This window comes from Hibiscus syriacus, unplaced genomic scaffold, assembly GCF_006381635.1.
Source record: "Hibiscus syriacus cultivar Baekdansim isolate YM2019G1 unplaced genomic scaffold, ASM638163v2 tig00116954_pilon, whole genome shotgun sequence".
Lineage (NCBI taxonomy): Eukaryota > Viridiplantae > Streptophyta > Magnoliopsida > Malvales > Malvaceae > Hibiscus > Hibiscus syriacus.
Window position 1 is genome coordinate 1129537 of NW_024063483.1, and position 17075 is coordinate 1146611.

Sequence of the window (17075 nt, forward strand, 5' to 3'; positions counted from 1 at the left end):
CAGATAATTTTTTATTTTTATTCGATAAGATTGAAATAACTGAAAATATATGAAAAATATTATATAAAATTATATTACAATAATTATTCAAATTGAGACAAGAATAAAATTAATTTCAAATTTTATTTTTGTTAAAAAAAAGGCTAACTTGATATATAATTAAATAGGATAAAAACTCATCAAATTTGAATATTTTATCCTACCTAATCTGGATGTTTAATGTTTTGCCGCGCAAGTGCATGTAGTGAGCAAAAACCATAGTTGATTTTTATATTTTCTGGGCAAGAAGGAAATGGTGCCTAAAAAAAGGATAGACAGATCACAAAATGCAAAAACAGCCGAAACCCAAATCTGGGTTTTGATTAAATCCAAAACCAAAACAAAACCACAACCGTTGAATCCTTTTAATCGAATCAAAATGGAAGGAACAGGAGGAAAAATAAGGGGGGAGAAACCACCAAAACCAACAACAAACAATTTCCCCTTTCTTTTTTGTCTTTCCACTCTTCATTCAGAATCCTTCTCTCTCTCTCTCTCTCTCTCTCTCTCTCTCTCTCTCTCTCTCTCTCTCTCCACCTCTTGAAACGTAAACGTAATGTTTAAAACAAAGGTAGAATTGTAAAACGAGCTTTGTAGAATCGAAGACCCAGATTTTGCAGTGGCTGAAGTGGTGGATCACTGGAACTGAAGGACAAAAACGAAGGATACCCAGGGAAAAAATAGTCGCTTTCACTATGGAAGGTAGTTCTTGATCTCAGATCAAAGTTTTGAGATTTGGGTTCTAAATTTTGTTTAGAGTTTTTGTCATTTGAAAATGTTGTAATTTTAGGCTGTTTAACGTTTGGTTTCTGCTTACTGGAAACTGTAAAGGAAACTTGCATGCATTGGGGAATTTCAGGTCAATAAGCAGCGTTTGTGATTTTGTTGGGTGTTTGATTCATTAGAAAATGCATTATAAAAGTCTTTATTTGCTTCGATTTATCTATTTATTTACGAATTGTTTAATTTTGTTTTCGGCACATTAGAGAGACTTCCAAACTGGGGGAGGGGAGATCCAGCATTCGACCTTTGAAACAACTGCTAAGTCAAGCCTGATTTGCTATGATTTAATGTTGTTTCATCACATGGAAAAATACAAAATTTTGTTCATGTAATTAGTCATTTGTGCTTTATATATTCGTCTGATTGTTGCATGTTTCCTTTAGAATGTTGCTGTAAGCCTAATTTCTTATGATTTAACGTTGTTTCATCACTTGGAAGTTTGAACCACGCAAAATTCATCAGTGGAAGCTTTGTTTATGTAATAAGTTATTTGTGCCACGATAATTCGTGTCTAATCGTTGCATGTTTCCTTTAGAATGTTGTTAGAACTGCAAGTTGGAAGTGTCGTTTTATCATAAACCTCAAGAGTACTTTTGCATGGATAGGTGATGTATAAATGGATGGATCTTCTTTGAATCTGTTCTAGGTGTTGAGAGTAATCTGCATAAAGCTATATCTTTGGGTCCTTGCATGGACTTGAATTTCAAGTCTGAAATTTATGTTAATATGTTGATTATGTTCTGCTGACGGATTTGAGTTATTTTATATACTTCAGTGATCCATGAACTTGTGCATTTGGCTCACTTGAACTGAAACCAAAGGGTTTTTAAAGATCAGTTTCTTGGGAAAATGGGATGAGGATTGCAAGAGGTCTATTGATAAAGGAAAAGTTTGCTAATGGGTTACGGAGGCAATTGCTAATGAGCTAGCATACGTGAATTTGCTAATGGGCTAGGGAGGCAAGTTTGGTTGGAGGCTTAGTCATATTATTTTCCATTTGTTAAATTGTAGGGAGCTATATTAGTGATATGAAAGAATCTGGAAATGAAGATATATATTTTTCTTTCTTTTTTATATTTGTGGTTGGATGACAGCAGAATTTTTTATTATATAAAGTGTCATAACCAGTATAATCCGACAAATGTAAAGGTGTTCAAAATTGCTGAAGGAATATAGTGAAATTGTTCATCTGGCTCCAAGTAATCATGAGGTTTTTGTTTTACTGTTTGTTAGTCTGAGTTTCCCTCTCTCGTTTTTATTCTAATTTATGTGGATGGCTGATACGTATCATACATCTCATATGATAGTAATTAATCCGTCATAATGATGGCTCTGTTTTCCATTATGTCGCATAGCACGAAAGTAACAAATTTCAAACCATTCTTTATCTGTTTCATGGTTAATTTTATCAAATATAATACATTTGTTTCTTCCATGCGATTGTTTTAGATTCAGGTGAAATTCAGACTGAAGAGAATAAAGTTTCTCTAGATGTCAATAAGAAAAGAACAGTCAAGACACCAGACCAGGTTATGGCTCTGGAAAAATTCTACAAAGGTAACCAGTTCTTCACTTCTCATCTTATTCGCTTCGTTTGCTATGTTTCAAACGTAGTTTTGGGTGTTTTCCAGAGCTCAGATTTCCTTCAGATGAAATGAAATCACAAATAGCACTTCAGGTAGGGTTGACAGAAAAGCAGATATCTAGTTGGTTTTGTCACAGAAGGTTAAAAGACAAAAGGAGAGACGAACATGCTAATGAGCGAGTGGATCATTCCAGTGGTGTTATTCGGGATCGTGGTAGTGGACTCAGGCAAGATTCGTCTGGAAGCATTAAGGAGCGGGATTATAGGAATATTGATCCGAGGGAGGTTGAAAGTGGAAGGATTTCTAGCCAAGAGTTTCTAGCTGACCGTAGGAGTCATCAAAATCCATATGATGCTCATATGGAAGATACATCTTCTGAAAGTAGCTCACCTTTACAAGATATGCGTTTTTCTGAAAGTCGGGATCCTCATGACATGCCAACTTCTGTACAACTTAGACAAAATGGAGCAACTTTACCAATAGACGCAAACACAAGGATGGCTAAAAGCAAGGTTTATAAGCCATCAGGATATTTGAAGCTTAAGGGTGAAAGTGAAAACCCTTCTATTACTGCAGTTAAGAGGCAGCTGGGGAGGTTTTATCTAGAAGATGGTCCACTACTTGGTATTGAGTTTGATCCACCACTTAATGGCGCCTTTGAATTCCCAAATAGCAAGCCTGTCAGTGGTGAGTCCAATACCAAAATCTGTTTGCTACATTGTCAATTTTTATAGAATCATGAATATTATTTCTGATAAAACGGGAACTTAATTTGTGTTTTTTTGCCATTTTATATATTATTTGGTACTTTTTTGGTCTAGTAAACATTAATTACCTTTTGAACTTGGGAAGTAATTATTGCATTTAGTGTATTTCTTCTGTCTTTTATGCGTTTAACCTATGGAAGCATAGCGCTTTGAAAACATATGCAGTTTATCACTCCTTATTAAAGGATCCTAGGCCTTAACTCAAAGTAAGATCAAGATAAGTTAAACCATAAGAACTGCCTGATTAAGTCAGTTCAGTCCAAATGCTTGGAATTCTTCATGCTCTACTTTTTGTGTTCTAGCTACCTTTCTCTGTGCTCCTAGTCTAGGCTAATGTGTATCCATTTTCTTGTTTTAAATAGTCTCTTACAAGTAGAACAATTAGAAAGGAATAGATAAACCTTTTTAATAGAGATATTCCTTAACCTTTAACTAAAACACTCTAAAGGCCTTCTTGATCCAACTGCAACCGATACAGCGCCAGTAGGATATATATATATATTCCTAGTCTTGTCATTATGCCTTTCCATGTCATCCTTTGTGTCTCCTGACCTAATTACCTCTACACCTCTTGTCCTGGTTCTATCAGCCGAACACTCTTACTGCTGTTCTTCCATTGTAGTCATTATGCTTAAAGCTGATCATGTATCTCTTTAGTCATGAAATATTTGAATCTCGTGTGTTTGCTTCAGCAGAACCGGTTGATGTTGGAGATCCCCAACAGCCCCATTCATCTCATATCTCTGGAGTTATAAAGCAGCCGGATCTTAACTTTGTAAGTGGACTCTTGGAGTCACTTTTCCCATGTTTTAATATACTTAGCAGAAATAATATGACCCTGCTAAATAGTGTTGAAAACTAGGATGAGTTAGTTTGTACATGTACAATCGGTACACGAAATAATAATGACGTTCAAGTCTTTCTAAGGTGCCATATTCCAGTCCTGTTTAGAGATTGCTAAATTCAGGTTATTATCTTTAATAGTAGAGTTTTGTGCGTGGGTATTATGCTATTAGCATATGTGTCAGATACTGCCAGTATTTACAGGGTTTAAAGCGGGGCAAAAGGTCTGTTGTTCAGGTTTTAAGCAACTTTCTCCAGCCCCACTATTCAATGTCGGGAAATAAATGATAAATTCTCCTCCGGGAGGTAGAATGATCCTCTATCCTCGCCGAGAAATTTTTGGATCTACCTGTAAATGGAGCTTTTAGTTGGAAAGCAAAACAACGGGTTCCAGCTCTAGCTTTTTACATAGCAGCTTGAAAGCTTTGGTCCCATGTTGCTTCTTGGAGCACTCTGTTATACTCAGATATACTTGGATACATGAAAGTCACGTAATTATTCCTATATTGACACATAATGACATTAGTTATGATGGAAAATCATGTTTAACAAGCTGGATATCATCTTTCATTTTAAGAATAACTTATTCGAAGTGATCACCTTATGATATGTCTATTTTCTTTTTCGTTTCCTTGTAGGTAGATGAAGTACGTAATTCCATGTTGAGTTCACATGATTCTTACATGGAGAATTCAACCTTCAAAACCGCGCATGGGTTTGAAAGACAAAACAAGAAATCTCGTCAGCAATTAAAATACAATTCTTTGCTTTCTTCTAACTCATTCCCGGGCCAGAACTCTTCATTGGATATCCACAATGGTTCTGCCGAAAAAGATGGTGTCATTGATAGTAAACGAAGTAGGATGAACACTAAACTTGCAGTCAAAAGGACGAGGCCATATTCTTTCTCTAACAATCCCGACCCCAATGGTGGAAAAATTGATGATGAACGAGAAAAGCCTTGTTTGCATGACGATGATAATCATACATATTATAAGGCCCTGAAGAAAGAAAACCTGTCTAAGCCATCTGCAAGGATGGTGAAGGTATTTCTTCTCACATGCTTTATCCTTCAAAAATACCTTCAATGGTTTCCGTGGTTAATGTTTTGGCTCTATTTTTTGTTTTGGGTACATACATGCAGGCGGAGAAACTTGGCGGAAAGCAGAAGCCGAAAAATGAGTACCCTGTACGAGTAAAAACTGATCCAACAAATGAATCAAGAGTAAGTTCAACCTTTAGTCGGTTTTCGGCCGTATCATGCACTCATGTATTGCTTTTGACACCTCTCTTTCGTATTCCAAAGGTTGCCAAGCAAGTCAATGTCGAATTTCCGCAGCAAGATGTCGTTTCAAATGCATCACATGCCAGATCGCCTCTGTTGACAAATCTGACTAAAAGGTCAGTATGTTATAGATATATTACCTCTCTCCCTCTCTATCTGTCCATTTATTAGCATATACTCGTCAAGATCTCTGAACTGTGTTATGTCATCTAGATCTACCATGGATGTACCATCTAGTTTCAGTGAAGACGAAACTGCAGAAACTTGTTCTTCTTCGGGTTGATGATGCTTATATGGTTGATGGATTGTGGAGAAAGGCTGAAGGGGTTGTCTCGACTCATTGAAATCGCCGCAGGAAAAAGCGGAACCAGGACGAACATTGTGCTGAAAAGATCATTTTTGTTCATTGTATTTTGTCCTTGAAACAGTGCCCAGCTGTTGAATATATGAACAAATCCCCCCATCTCCCATTACAAGATCTGGAGTTTCTAAATTAAAAACTTTACCTTTTCTTTTGCAAGATTTGAGTTTTCAACTTTTAAGAATTTTAGCCGACTCAAAAATGGATTTTTTTTTAATTTTTAGTTCTTTAACTCAAAACTTTTTTTTTCCGGATTTTGCGTGAGTAAAATTTGAATATGTAAAATTTGAATAATCAAAAAATCAAATTAAAGTCGAATAATATCATAATATTATAAATAATTAAATTTAAATTTAAACATAAATTTAAAATAATATATTTAATTTAATTTGATTCAAAATTTATAAATTTTATTTAAAAAATCCATCCAAAACAAAATGCTTTACCATGTGCCAAAAGTGGGGGAAAAAAGAAAAACTTTAAATACACTTTATCAGACGACCAATGATCTACAAATTATTGGAACCTTAAATTACTTGCACCTAATCGTTAAAAATATTTTTTATAAAAAAAAATTGACAATCCTAGTACAACTTTGCATTCACATATATATATATATATAGTGACTTAGAGGGATATTATTTAATATAAAATTAACAGGTTGAAAGTTTAAATTTCATTAAAATTATAATAAATAAATTATTTTTAAGAAATGATCATCCAGCTCAATTGGTAAAGCACAAGGTTTTTAACCTTGAGGTCGTGGGATCGAGTCTCATGGAGGACATTTCATAATTCAGAGGTCTCCTACGAAAGCTGCTCTTAACTTAGTATTGGGGGCAATCTACTATCTTACCTCCTCTTATCCCATTACATATGGGAACAAGGGACAACCATTTTGTCGACCTCCCTACCATTGTAGTTATAAATAAGTTTTTATTACCGGATTAAATTAAATAGAATTCGAATTCGATAAAGGATGAGAGGTGTAATGGAAAATTGTAGGTGAAATAGGTTTTAACTAAGTTGCATGGGTGGTCCATGGAAATAACCTGTTTAGAACATGGCCTTGTCTCAAGGACATATTAGCTGTTGCTCATTCTACACCATCCAACTTAATTGTTACACATATAATTTACATTCTTTCTTTTCTAATATATCTTTTTCCTTTATGGGTTCTTTTTCCCCCTTTATTGGAAAATTGTTGAAATTTCAAGTTAATTAGTTAATTTAAAAAATATATAAAAATAGTTACTATTTTGAAAATAAAATAAAATTGATGTTTTACCAACTTAGTAATTTTGATTCCTTTATAAAAGTGAGTTTCATCATGTTGTATAGAGAATAAGTTATCATTGAAGAATATACAATAATCACTGAATAAAGAAAATAATTTCATATAGAAAATGTTAAAAATCAATAGAATAATTTAAAAAATAAAAATATTTAAACAAATCAATGGGGTGAAAGATAAATATCATCAATTCTAACATAAAAATAAATATAATAACAACGATATATTAATAACTAATAGTATCTCTATTCAAATACAATATCGAACTAAATCGAACCGAACCGTATAGAGTCTTAGTTTGGGTGGCTCTTTATTTACTTTTAATTGGGAGTGTGGTGGTGTTGGTCTCAATCAAGAGGGATTGGATCAACAAAACTACAAAAGTGAGGAGCCATTATGGATTCATATGAGAAACTTCAATCAACAGCCCATCACTTGGCATGCTTCTTCATTCTTCTTCACCAACTTTTTTTTTTACTTTTATTTTTGGTGATTTTCTCATCAATAACGACTTAAAGGTGGGTACAAATTTACCATAATTTAATATTGCATTTTATTGTTGTACTTCAAATTATTAAAATTTATTAGTGTACTTTTAGTATTTATATAAATAAATTTACTTCCACTATATATCACTATCCAAATTAAAATTAAAATTAAAATTATATTGATTAGGTAAACTACAGAGTTGATCAATTTTGTTTCATTTTTTTAAACGTATGGTCACTTGATTCAAGAAAGTTAATTTGTGGTCACTTTTGTTTTGTGTTAATTAAGATGTTGTCAATGAAACGTTAACTTCCGTTAGTTTGATGATGTGGCATGCTAGTAAAATGGTTTAATTTTTACTTTAACCCCTAAACTTTAGATAAAAATACTGATAATGAACATTTTTGCAAACCTTAAATAATTTAGGGACAAAAATTTAATTTACCCCTTTTTTTAATATGTTTTCTTCCCCAACCCTATCTTCTTACGCCACACACCTCCCTCTTCTCTACAGCCGCACTCCTCTACTGCCTCTGTGGTGCAGTCGGCCAAAATTTCATCTCGCTAACCATAAGTCGATTTGGCTCCTTGGCTAACACAATCATTATCACCTGTCGCAAATTTGTCAGCATCGTGGTGTCTTCTCTGCTGAGTGGCAATCCACTTTCTCCATAACAATGAGATTGTGTACTAGTGGTTCTCTCAGGGATATCATACCAAATCTACCTCAAGCGGAAGAGGCTGCAAAGGTTGCAGAATAAGAAAAAGACCTAAAGGGGGCCCTCTTCAACAGCTTAACTCTCATCTTTTCTCATATTGTATTTTGAACCGTCCCCAAGGTATCCTATCATTACAGCCCTAAGGTTCAACGATATCCCAATTTTAAGAATACATATTAGATGTAATTTTGAATAGATTTTCATTTGAGAAAACGAGTAATCAGTATCAGTTAAGTTGTCAACTTAGTCCATCTCCAACCCTCATCTCTACTCTACAACATCTCTATCTATACTCTAAAGATGAAACAATAATTCATCTCTGGCACTATCTCTACATTACCACTAACTCTACTTTATTCACAATATTTAACTATTATAATATTGATTTTGCAAATATAAAATAAAACATATACATTTCTAATAAATATCAAGATAAAAAGCATAAATAAAACATTCATAAATAACATTATGAAAATACAAATAAATAAGAAAATTACAATTCATAATAATAATGCGAAAAAACATAAGTTACATAATTATATATTTTAATTCTCCGAATTAGAATATTCATTCCACAAATGCTCAATTAGTGCATTTCGTAGAGTAAAATGAGCAGTTGCATCTTTGATTTGTCTAAATCGGATAAGAGATTCTTGAAATTGAGTCTCCTCATCTTCAATAAATTCGACATTCGGAGGCGGCACATCTCTTCATTCTACAATTGGAGAATTAAGATCTCGTTCATCCTCGATTATCATATTATGCATTATTATGCAAGCAGTCATAATATCTTTCAAATCATTTTTGCTCCAAAAACGTGTTGTATTTGCCATAATTGCAAATCGACTTTGAATAACTCCAAATGCATGTTCGACATCCTTTCGACATGCTTCTTGTTTTGTTACAAAATATTTCTTTTTGGGACCAATTGGATCATGGATAGTTTACACAAGAGTCGCCCATTTGGGGTATATATCATCAACTAGATAATATCTCATAATGTACTCTTTTCCACAAATGACATAATGTGCAGGAGGAGCAATACCTCTAGCAAGGTTAGAGAAAATGTTAGACGTCTCCAACACATTAATATCATTGTTGGCCCCTGCCATCCCAAAATATGCATATCATAACCACAAATCATAATCAACTACAGCTTCAAAAATAATTATTGGAGATCCACTTCGGCCGACATATTATCCCGCCCAAGCTGTTGGACAATTTTTCCATATCAAGTGCATGCAATCGAGACTTCCTAACATTCCTGGAAAACCACGTTGCTGACCAATATAAAGTAATCTAGCAACATCATCAGCAGTGGGTGATCTTAAATATTGTTCTCAAAATACCTCTCGAACAACACGACAAAATCTCTTGACACATTCAATTGTTGTAGACTCTTCAATTTTGATGTACTCGTCAGTTGCATCTGTCGGAGTTGCATATGCTAGTATGCGAAATGTAGCTGTTATTTTTTGTAAAGTAGACAAGCCCACTTTCCCAACTGCATCCCTTCGTTGCAGAAAATAAAGATCATGATCTTTGACAATAGCAACAATGCGTAAGAATAAATTTCGCAACATTCGATAGCGTTGACGAAATTGCTCTTCATTATATGTTGGATTTTCTGAAAAATAGTCGTTGAAGAGGTTGGCTGTTGCTACTTCTCGATCACGAAAGATTGTTCTTCGACCTGGAACTGAGCCCCCATGAGTATGTCTAGTGCATAGGTCTTCACCTAGCATAAGACGACAACCACTTTCTATGTGATCAATAATTATTTGATGCTCTCTATCGCACTCATCTATTATGGATTTTAACATATTATTGGGTGATTTTGAAGGAGGAGAAGAAGAAGAACAATAATCATAATTCATTTTTTAACTGAGAGACAATTATGATAATAAGCAAATTAGTTTGGAAGTGATGAAATGGTTAGAGCATATGTTGGTATTTATAACCATAATGCATGTTCTTTTAGAAAACACAATCCATGTGAATTGGATTGCAACCATTGATAAAGAAATGGATCTTTCGATCTCAGTCATTCATTCACAATCCATGTGAATTGGATTACAACCATTGATAAAGAAAGGAATATTTCGATCTCAACCGTTCATTCACAATCCATGTGAATTGTGCTTGCAAGAAAACACAATCCATGTGAAAACAATTCTACCCATTGATAAAGAAATGAATCTTTCGATCTCAGCCGTTCATTCACAATCCATGTGAATTGTGCTTGCAAGAAAATACAATCCTTGTGAAAACAATTCTACCCATTGATTAAGAATTGACTCAAATCTCAACCATTCAATTTTATACCAACTTTTTCTATAAATAGATTGCATCACATTTTTTCTAACACACCTCAAAAAAATCACAATTCTTATATTTCTCATTTCTAAAATGTGGAAAAAATCACACACTAATTTCAAATCGAGTGAAGATTGATACCTCTGCAGTGTCTTTCTTGATATTACACCTCAGAAAAATCACAATTCTTATATTTCTCATTTCTCATTTTTTCTAACACACCTCAAAAAATCACAATTCTTCATAAACGAAAAAAAGAAGAACAATCAACATTTACTACTTTTAATGTGTTTAGAATGAACTTTGATGATCTTGGAGGGAGTGGAGGGAGCCACAATAAAGATGCACCTTGGAGATGGGTTGGAGAAAAATATTATCTCCAAAGTGGAGATTTTCTCTGCACTGGAGCTGCGTTGGAAATGCCCTTATCATATGAAGATTTATTAAACAAGGCTTTAGTTCTATCAATGCACAAGGTAGCCAGCTGTAATTACAAAAAAAAATTGTTTTACTTTTTATCCTCTTGTTAAGGTAAATTGAAAACAAAGGTTTAATGCCCTTGTTAATGTTGAAATTAGGATCTCAAAATTGATTAATGATAAAGTAGGGCAGGAGGGGTTGCCCTCGTTAACCAATAGCTAAATTTGGTTAAGGAACCCCATTATTAATTATAAAGTAGGGCAGGAGGAGTTGTCGTTGTATATCATGATATCAAACAGTCAAAACGCCACCTTACATGAAGAAACTTTATGGCCAATTGGCTCACTTTATTTAATTTTACTCCATGATTTTCGCTTTTGCTTTGGTAATAATTACACTTGTCCACCACTATAGCTTGTCATCCCCTTCATCGTCATCTTCCTTAATTACACAGAGTTCCAACACTTCTCTGTAAACATCATCCGCACTAACACTACTGAGATTCGATGGTTTCATGTAGGAAGGACATGATAAAGAAAGGGGTTGTTTCTTCTCCTTGGTTGATCAGACAAAGCGGGTAATTTCTTTTGCTTTCTCTGTAAGTTTGCCGCCTTGCATTCTTATTATCTAATGTTTATTTCATATTTCTACTCTGGAAGTTCTGGTTCATGGATGTGAATGGAACATATGAAAAATGTTTGCAGAACAATTTTCGAGTTCCCGATTTCATTGTTACCTACTGCATCGTACTGTTAGATGTAACAAGATGTCAGCCCTCTAATCCGGGCAATTGTGAGTAAAGTAGATCATAATTCACACCAAAGTGAAAACACATATTCACTCAAACCATACGAGTTTCGTTACACTAGAAGGAGCTCTAATGCAAATATAGAGAAGCAACGTTTGAAGATGATCTTGTTCTCTTATCGCTATGCGGCGCAAGAAGATGGAGTGCGGCTGTAAAGAAGAGAGAGGTCTGCGGCACAAGAAGATGGGGGTGGGGAAATAAAACATATTAAAAATGGGTAAATTAATTTTTGCCCCTAAATTATTTTGGGTTTACAAAACTGTCCATTATCAATATTTTATCTAAAGTTGAGGGGTTAAAGTAGAAATTAAATCATTTTACTAACGTGACATGTCATCAAACTAAGGAAAATTAATGTTTCAATGATCACATCTTAATTAAAACAAAAAAAAAATTGATTACGAATTAACTTTTTTTTGAATCGAGTGATCATACATTTAAAAAAATAAGCAACTAGTTTACCTAATTGATTATATCTATAAATATCTAAATATTTATATTCTAAATAGTTGAGCATAACGCGAATCAAACAATCTCAATAATTAAAAAATTATTATTATTTCTTGATGTTTCGAGTTCGAGCACCACATATACAAGTGTATGACTGTTAAATTTATTTTCTCGATGAATAGGATTTATATTGCAACTAATCAACTAACAAATGATGTACATAAAAGGGGCTCCATCAAAGGCAACAACACCTAGCCATTAAAGGTCCCAGTTCAAACAAATTCTCTCATCAACAACCCATTCTGTAACATCCTCAATACCGGGTTAGTGACCAAATTATAAAGTTTCAGAAATTGGTGATTAAAGTAGGATAATTGAATAGTTCAATGACTTATTGGAAATATAATGAAGGTTATTCAGTAATTATTAAAGGAAATAAAGGGTAAATTGGTCATTTGACCAGAAAGATTTTTTATCTTTCTTTTAGGGTTATAAAACACGTGGGAAAGGAGAGAATTATCCAGAGTCTTCTTCTCCAGCTTCTTCTTCTCCCCGTAAGCCTCATTTAAAGGTGAGTTTAATTTCAGCTGTTTAATTCTTGGATTTATAAGTTGATTTTGATTCTTGGAGTATTATATAAGCTGAAGGAAAGCTTATATAAGCTTTAAACATCAAGAATAGAGAATTAGAAAGGAAATGATATGAAGGGTGTAGAAATGAAATTTTGTTATAGAAAGGTTTTTGTAGTTCTAAAGATGGATTTGACTTGTCAAGGGTATAATTAAGAAGCTAGAAGCAATAGAATTGAATTTGGAACATGTTGAAAATTTAGTGTAATTCTTGAATTACATATGGAGAATAGGATTTTGATGTTAAAGAGGTGATTAATGAATAGGAATGAGTTTGAATATGAGTATGTAAGTTAAAAATAAGAAAGGGGATGATATATGAAGTATTAAGCTGAAAAGAGTGGATTTTCGAGCATAAAAGAGGATTCTGGGCAGAGTGCATCGATGCACATTCATAGTGCATCGATGCATCAAGGTTAAAACCCAGAAATTACTTGAAGGTGTATCGATGCATTGGTAATGCATCGATTCACTCTTTTAAAATAGAAACATCGAATGCAATTAGTGCATCGATGCATAAGGCATGCATCGATGCATCCCAGTAATAATACAACATCGAATGCATTTTATGCACCGATGCATCAGTAGTGCATCGATGCATACCTTCATTAAAAGATGAAATTGGCTTTTCTCTGAGCCTAAGGAATGGTAGTTTCGAATATATCAATCAGTATACTGATAAGTATTAATGTATTATTATGTAGATATAGAATGAAAGCTTGTTCCGGAACAAACTAAGGATTAGGATTGATTCAAAACAACGAGGCCCAGGTGAGTGTATCTTATTGTATAAGATTATATGGAAATTGGACTTGTGATAAGTCTATTCTTATAGTAATAGCTCATTAAGTCTTGATTATAAGTATGTTAACGATATGAAGTGTATGTATGTTTGATTATATGAATTGATATGTTTTGTTTGGTATGTGCTATGTGATTTATGAAAAAAAATACGGTTAAGTGTTAATGAGAGAATATAAAATAAGTTATGAAATTATATGAATATAGAAGATAAGTCAAGAGATGTAGGGAAATGGAAATAGATGTTTATAAAGAGTCATAGGAGAACAAATATAAGTAATATGATAATGAAATATAAGACTATGTGAATACATGGTTATGAGATAAAAGATATAAGAATAGGAAAATATGATGAGAGTGAGTTCATGAGAAGTGATATGAACTAGGTAAACATGATTTGGACAAGTACATAGTGATATGATCCATCATGGGAATTAGTATAATAGAGCTTTTGATTTAATGAGAGTTAAGGGAACTAAATAAGATTGAATTATAGAATGAAATGGGAATAATATATCAATTAGGAAACTTGAATATAAAGGGACGATACGAATATGCAAGATAAGTTATATGCTAAATAGCTATGGAGCTATATGAAAAGATTATAATGAAATTATGAAATTGAATTAAGTAAATAGATTAAATTATTACCTAAATAAAAATACTATTAAATGATATATATATATTTAGAAATACGATATAAGCTATGTGAAAGTGTTCTAGGTGTTTCTATATGTTATATGAAGTATATGATCATATGTGAACAAGATATGATAAGTATGTTTACATGAATAAATGTGATTGGGTGAGAAATGATAGAAAGTATATGAAAACATGTATAGGTGAATTAGCTTTGTAATTAGGTAATATATGAAATCATAACTATGAATTATGTGATGTGAAAGTAATCTATGTGATTATATGTTATATGAATACAAGAACATGAGATATGTGACATGTGAATTATATAGAAATGATCTACGTGTAAGTGAACTATGTGACTATATGATAATATGAAAAGAAGCTATGTGATACGTGATATGTGAAAGTGAATCACATGTTTATGTGAATATTTGAAATGAAATAAATGATAATGCCTATGTTATGTGTCATGAGAGCTAGGGGTATAGTTGGCATGCCAAGAGTCAAGGGTCTACGCGGTCCTTCGGGACATATGTATATTCTTTGGAACATTTATGAGGTCTTTGAGGCACATACTTGGTCCTTAGTATATGTATATGATTCTTAAGGAATGATATGTAGTCCTTATGGGCATTATTATATGGCACTACGGTGCAATTCTACGCGGTCCTTCGGGATATATATATATTCTGTGGAACATGTGTGAAGTCTTGTAAGACACATACTTGATCCCTAGTATATGTATATGATTCTTAAGGAATGATATGTGGTCCTTATGGACATTATTATAAGGCACTACGGTGCAATTCTACGCGGCACTACGGTGCAATTCTACGTGCACTTCGGTGCAATGATACGAGCTGTGGTGACAGCATTAGTGCACAACCTCTATAGACTCACATATCGATAGTTCTCACAAGTGTACCATGGGCTAATCAAAGAGATAACATAAATACAATATATATAGTGTATATGCTTTTGGTGAAATGATATATGAGGGATATGATATACAGAAAGGATAAGTACAAGATTATGTGATAAATAATTCGATGATAATGATAGAGATAATGATAATAATATATATGATAATGCTAAGAAAGTGGATGATGATATATGTACATGAGTGTCTTTGTTATATAAAAAGGTATATGATTTTGTATGATAAATTAATATTAAATGTTCCTGTGCTTTGTTATATGGGATGTTTTTATGATTTCTATTATATGTTTTATTTGCCTCACTAAGTCATCGACTTAGCGTGTGATTGTTTCACACGTAGGTTCGAGAAGAATATAGAGAGCAATGTGGAGCAAGACAGGTCAGTTCTCCTTACCAAATGTCAGATCAAAAAATATATGTACTGGTTATAGAGTGTAGTTGGCATGTAGTCTAAGGATATAAATTGTATGAACTCTGATATATTTTGTAAACGTTTTGAATAAGTTAAATGTTATCAAAGTTTTTAAATTACTCACTATTTTATACAAGTAAATGTTTTGAAAAGTCAATGTGACACCTCGGACTCGAATCCAGGTCGGGTACGGGTTGGGGGTGTTACACATTCCCTCTTAAACAACCTACCCCTTAACCAAATTCTAATTGACTCCCTGAGGCAAACAACAATATCAACAGTCAAGCACTCCATATTCTGAAAAATTCTACGATTTCACTCTCTCAAATCAAAGAAATGAACCCATTCCAAGCCAATTTCAGCACAAAGGATAATAGAGCTTCCCTTTGAACCTCCCAACTCAAGCAAGTTCTAAATCCCCACTTATAACATCTCTAGCCCGGTGGCACAAACGAAGAATCGTTTCCCAAACCACCCTAGAAAAATTGCATTGGAAGAATAGGTGGTAACAGGACTCCAATTCCTTCATGCAAAGAACACAAAATCCATCCACATGTAAGACAAACTCAATGAGCCTACACTATTAATTATCATGCAAAATTATTAGTTGTCATACAACTAATAATAGTTGTATAATGCATAATAATGGTTCATAATGCATTGTAAGTTGGCAATAATAATGGTTCATAGTTGGCACTAATAATGGTTGAAAAGTGACATGGCAAAATCTCACATTTACTCATTGTAATTTAGGGTATTTTCAAGATTAGTCCTTAAAGCTTCTACTATAAATACCCTAGCTTATTTAGCTTCAAAACCATCCCAAAGCATTATAGCTTTCTTCCAATACTATAGAGAATTTAGAGAGTTTCTTGAGAGTTGTTTTCTCCTTTTTATCAAGAGATAATTATCATTATTTTCTCCTGGGTAGATTAAGAGAATTCATATTTTCTCATAGTGAAATTCTTCTATCATTGCCCGTGGTTTTTACCCTATATTATTTAGGGGTTTTTCACGTAAATTTTGTGTCTCTTTTATCTTTATTTTTATTTTCTCAAATTATCAGTTGTGATTTTGCTTTATTTGATAGCCATCTTTCGCAACATACACTTGGTAGGCAGTCTGTCCAACACCGCCATCCAAGCTATGAACGAGTTCTTTGGAATGTGGTCGGAATGCTATACAAGCCTTCCCAAGGGACTTTGTCATTCCTTAATCTAACCTCTCCCAAAATCTGCGCAACTGAAACAAAGGAGGGACCTAACAACCCCTGAATGGAAGCAATCTTGTCCCTATAGTTCAACAACCTCCTCCAAGTCCAGCTACACCCTTGAGTCCCTCCAACCTGCCAAAAGGACTCACTCTTAAGCACATACGAATAAACCCAAGCTATCCAAATCGACCCATCCTTCAAAAACACCTTCCTAATCAACCAAATAAAGCAAACTTGGTTCCAACTAGCAAGACCCTTAAGACCCAGGCCTCCCTCCAA

At 33.6% G+C, this 17075-nt stretch overlaps 1 protein-coding gene and 1 pseudogene across 2 annotated transcripts; one reads left to right on the plus strand and one right to left on the minus strand.

The window, feature by feature from the left end:
• The first annotated feature begins 533 nt into the window (after positions 1 to 533).
• On the plus strand, positions 534 to 5823 carry LOC120189232 (homeobox-DDT domain protein RLT1-like). Of its 2 annotated transcripts, none has more exons than XM_039192550.1 (8): positions 534 to 741; positions 2272 to 2379; positions 2454 to 3095; positions 3868 to 3950; positions 4657 to 5064; positions 5163 to 5243; positions 5325 to 5419; positions 5517 to 5823. In XM_039192550.1, the coding sequence occupies exons 1-8, from the start codon at positions 735 to 737 to the stop codon at positions 5584 to 5586; spliced, it is 1494 nt and encodes a 497-aa protein (XP_039048481.1). In that variant the 5' UTR covers positions 534 to 734; the 3' UTR covers positions 5587 to 5823. The 2 variants fall into 2 exon arrangements, with proteins under 2 accessions (XP_039048481.1, XP_039048482.1); XM_039192551.1 differs by having other exon boundaries at positions 3871 to 3950.
• Positions 5824 to 8711: 2888 nt separating this feature from the next.
• LOC120189364 lies at positions 8712 to 10043 on the minus strand (annotated as a pseudogene).
• Positions 10044 to 17075: the final 7032 nt, after the last annotated feature.

Bases quoted from the DNA above. Each gene is read 5' to 3' on its own strand.
- LOC120189232 (XM_039192550.1), top strand. The intron at 5,065-5,162 runs GTATTTCTTCTC...ACATACATGCAG, and splicing joins CATCTGCAAGGATGGTGAAG to GCGGAGAAACTTGGCGGAAA. The intron at 5,420-5,516 runs GTCAGTATGTTA...TATGTCATCTAG, and splicing joins TTGACAAATCTGACTAAAAG to ATCTACCATGGATGTACCAT.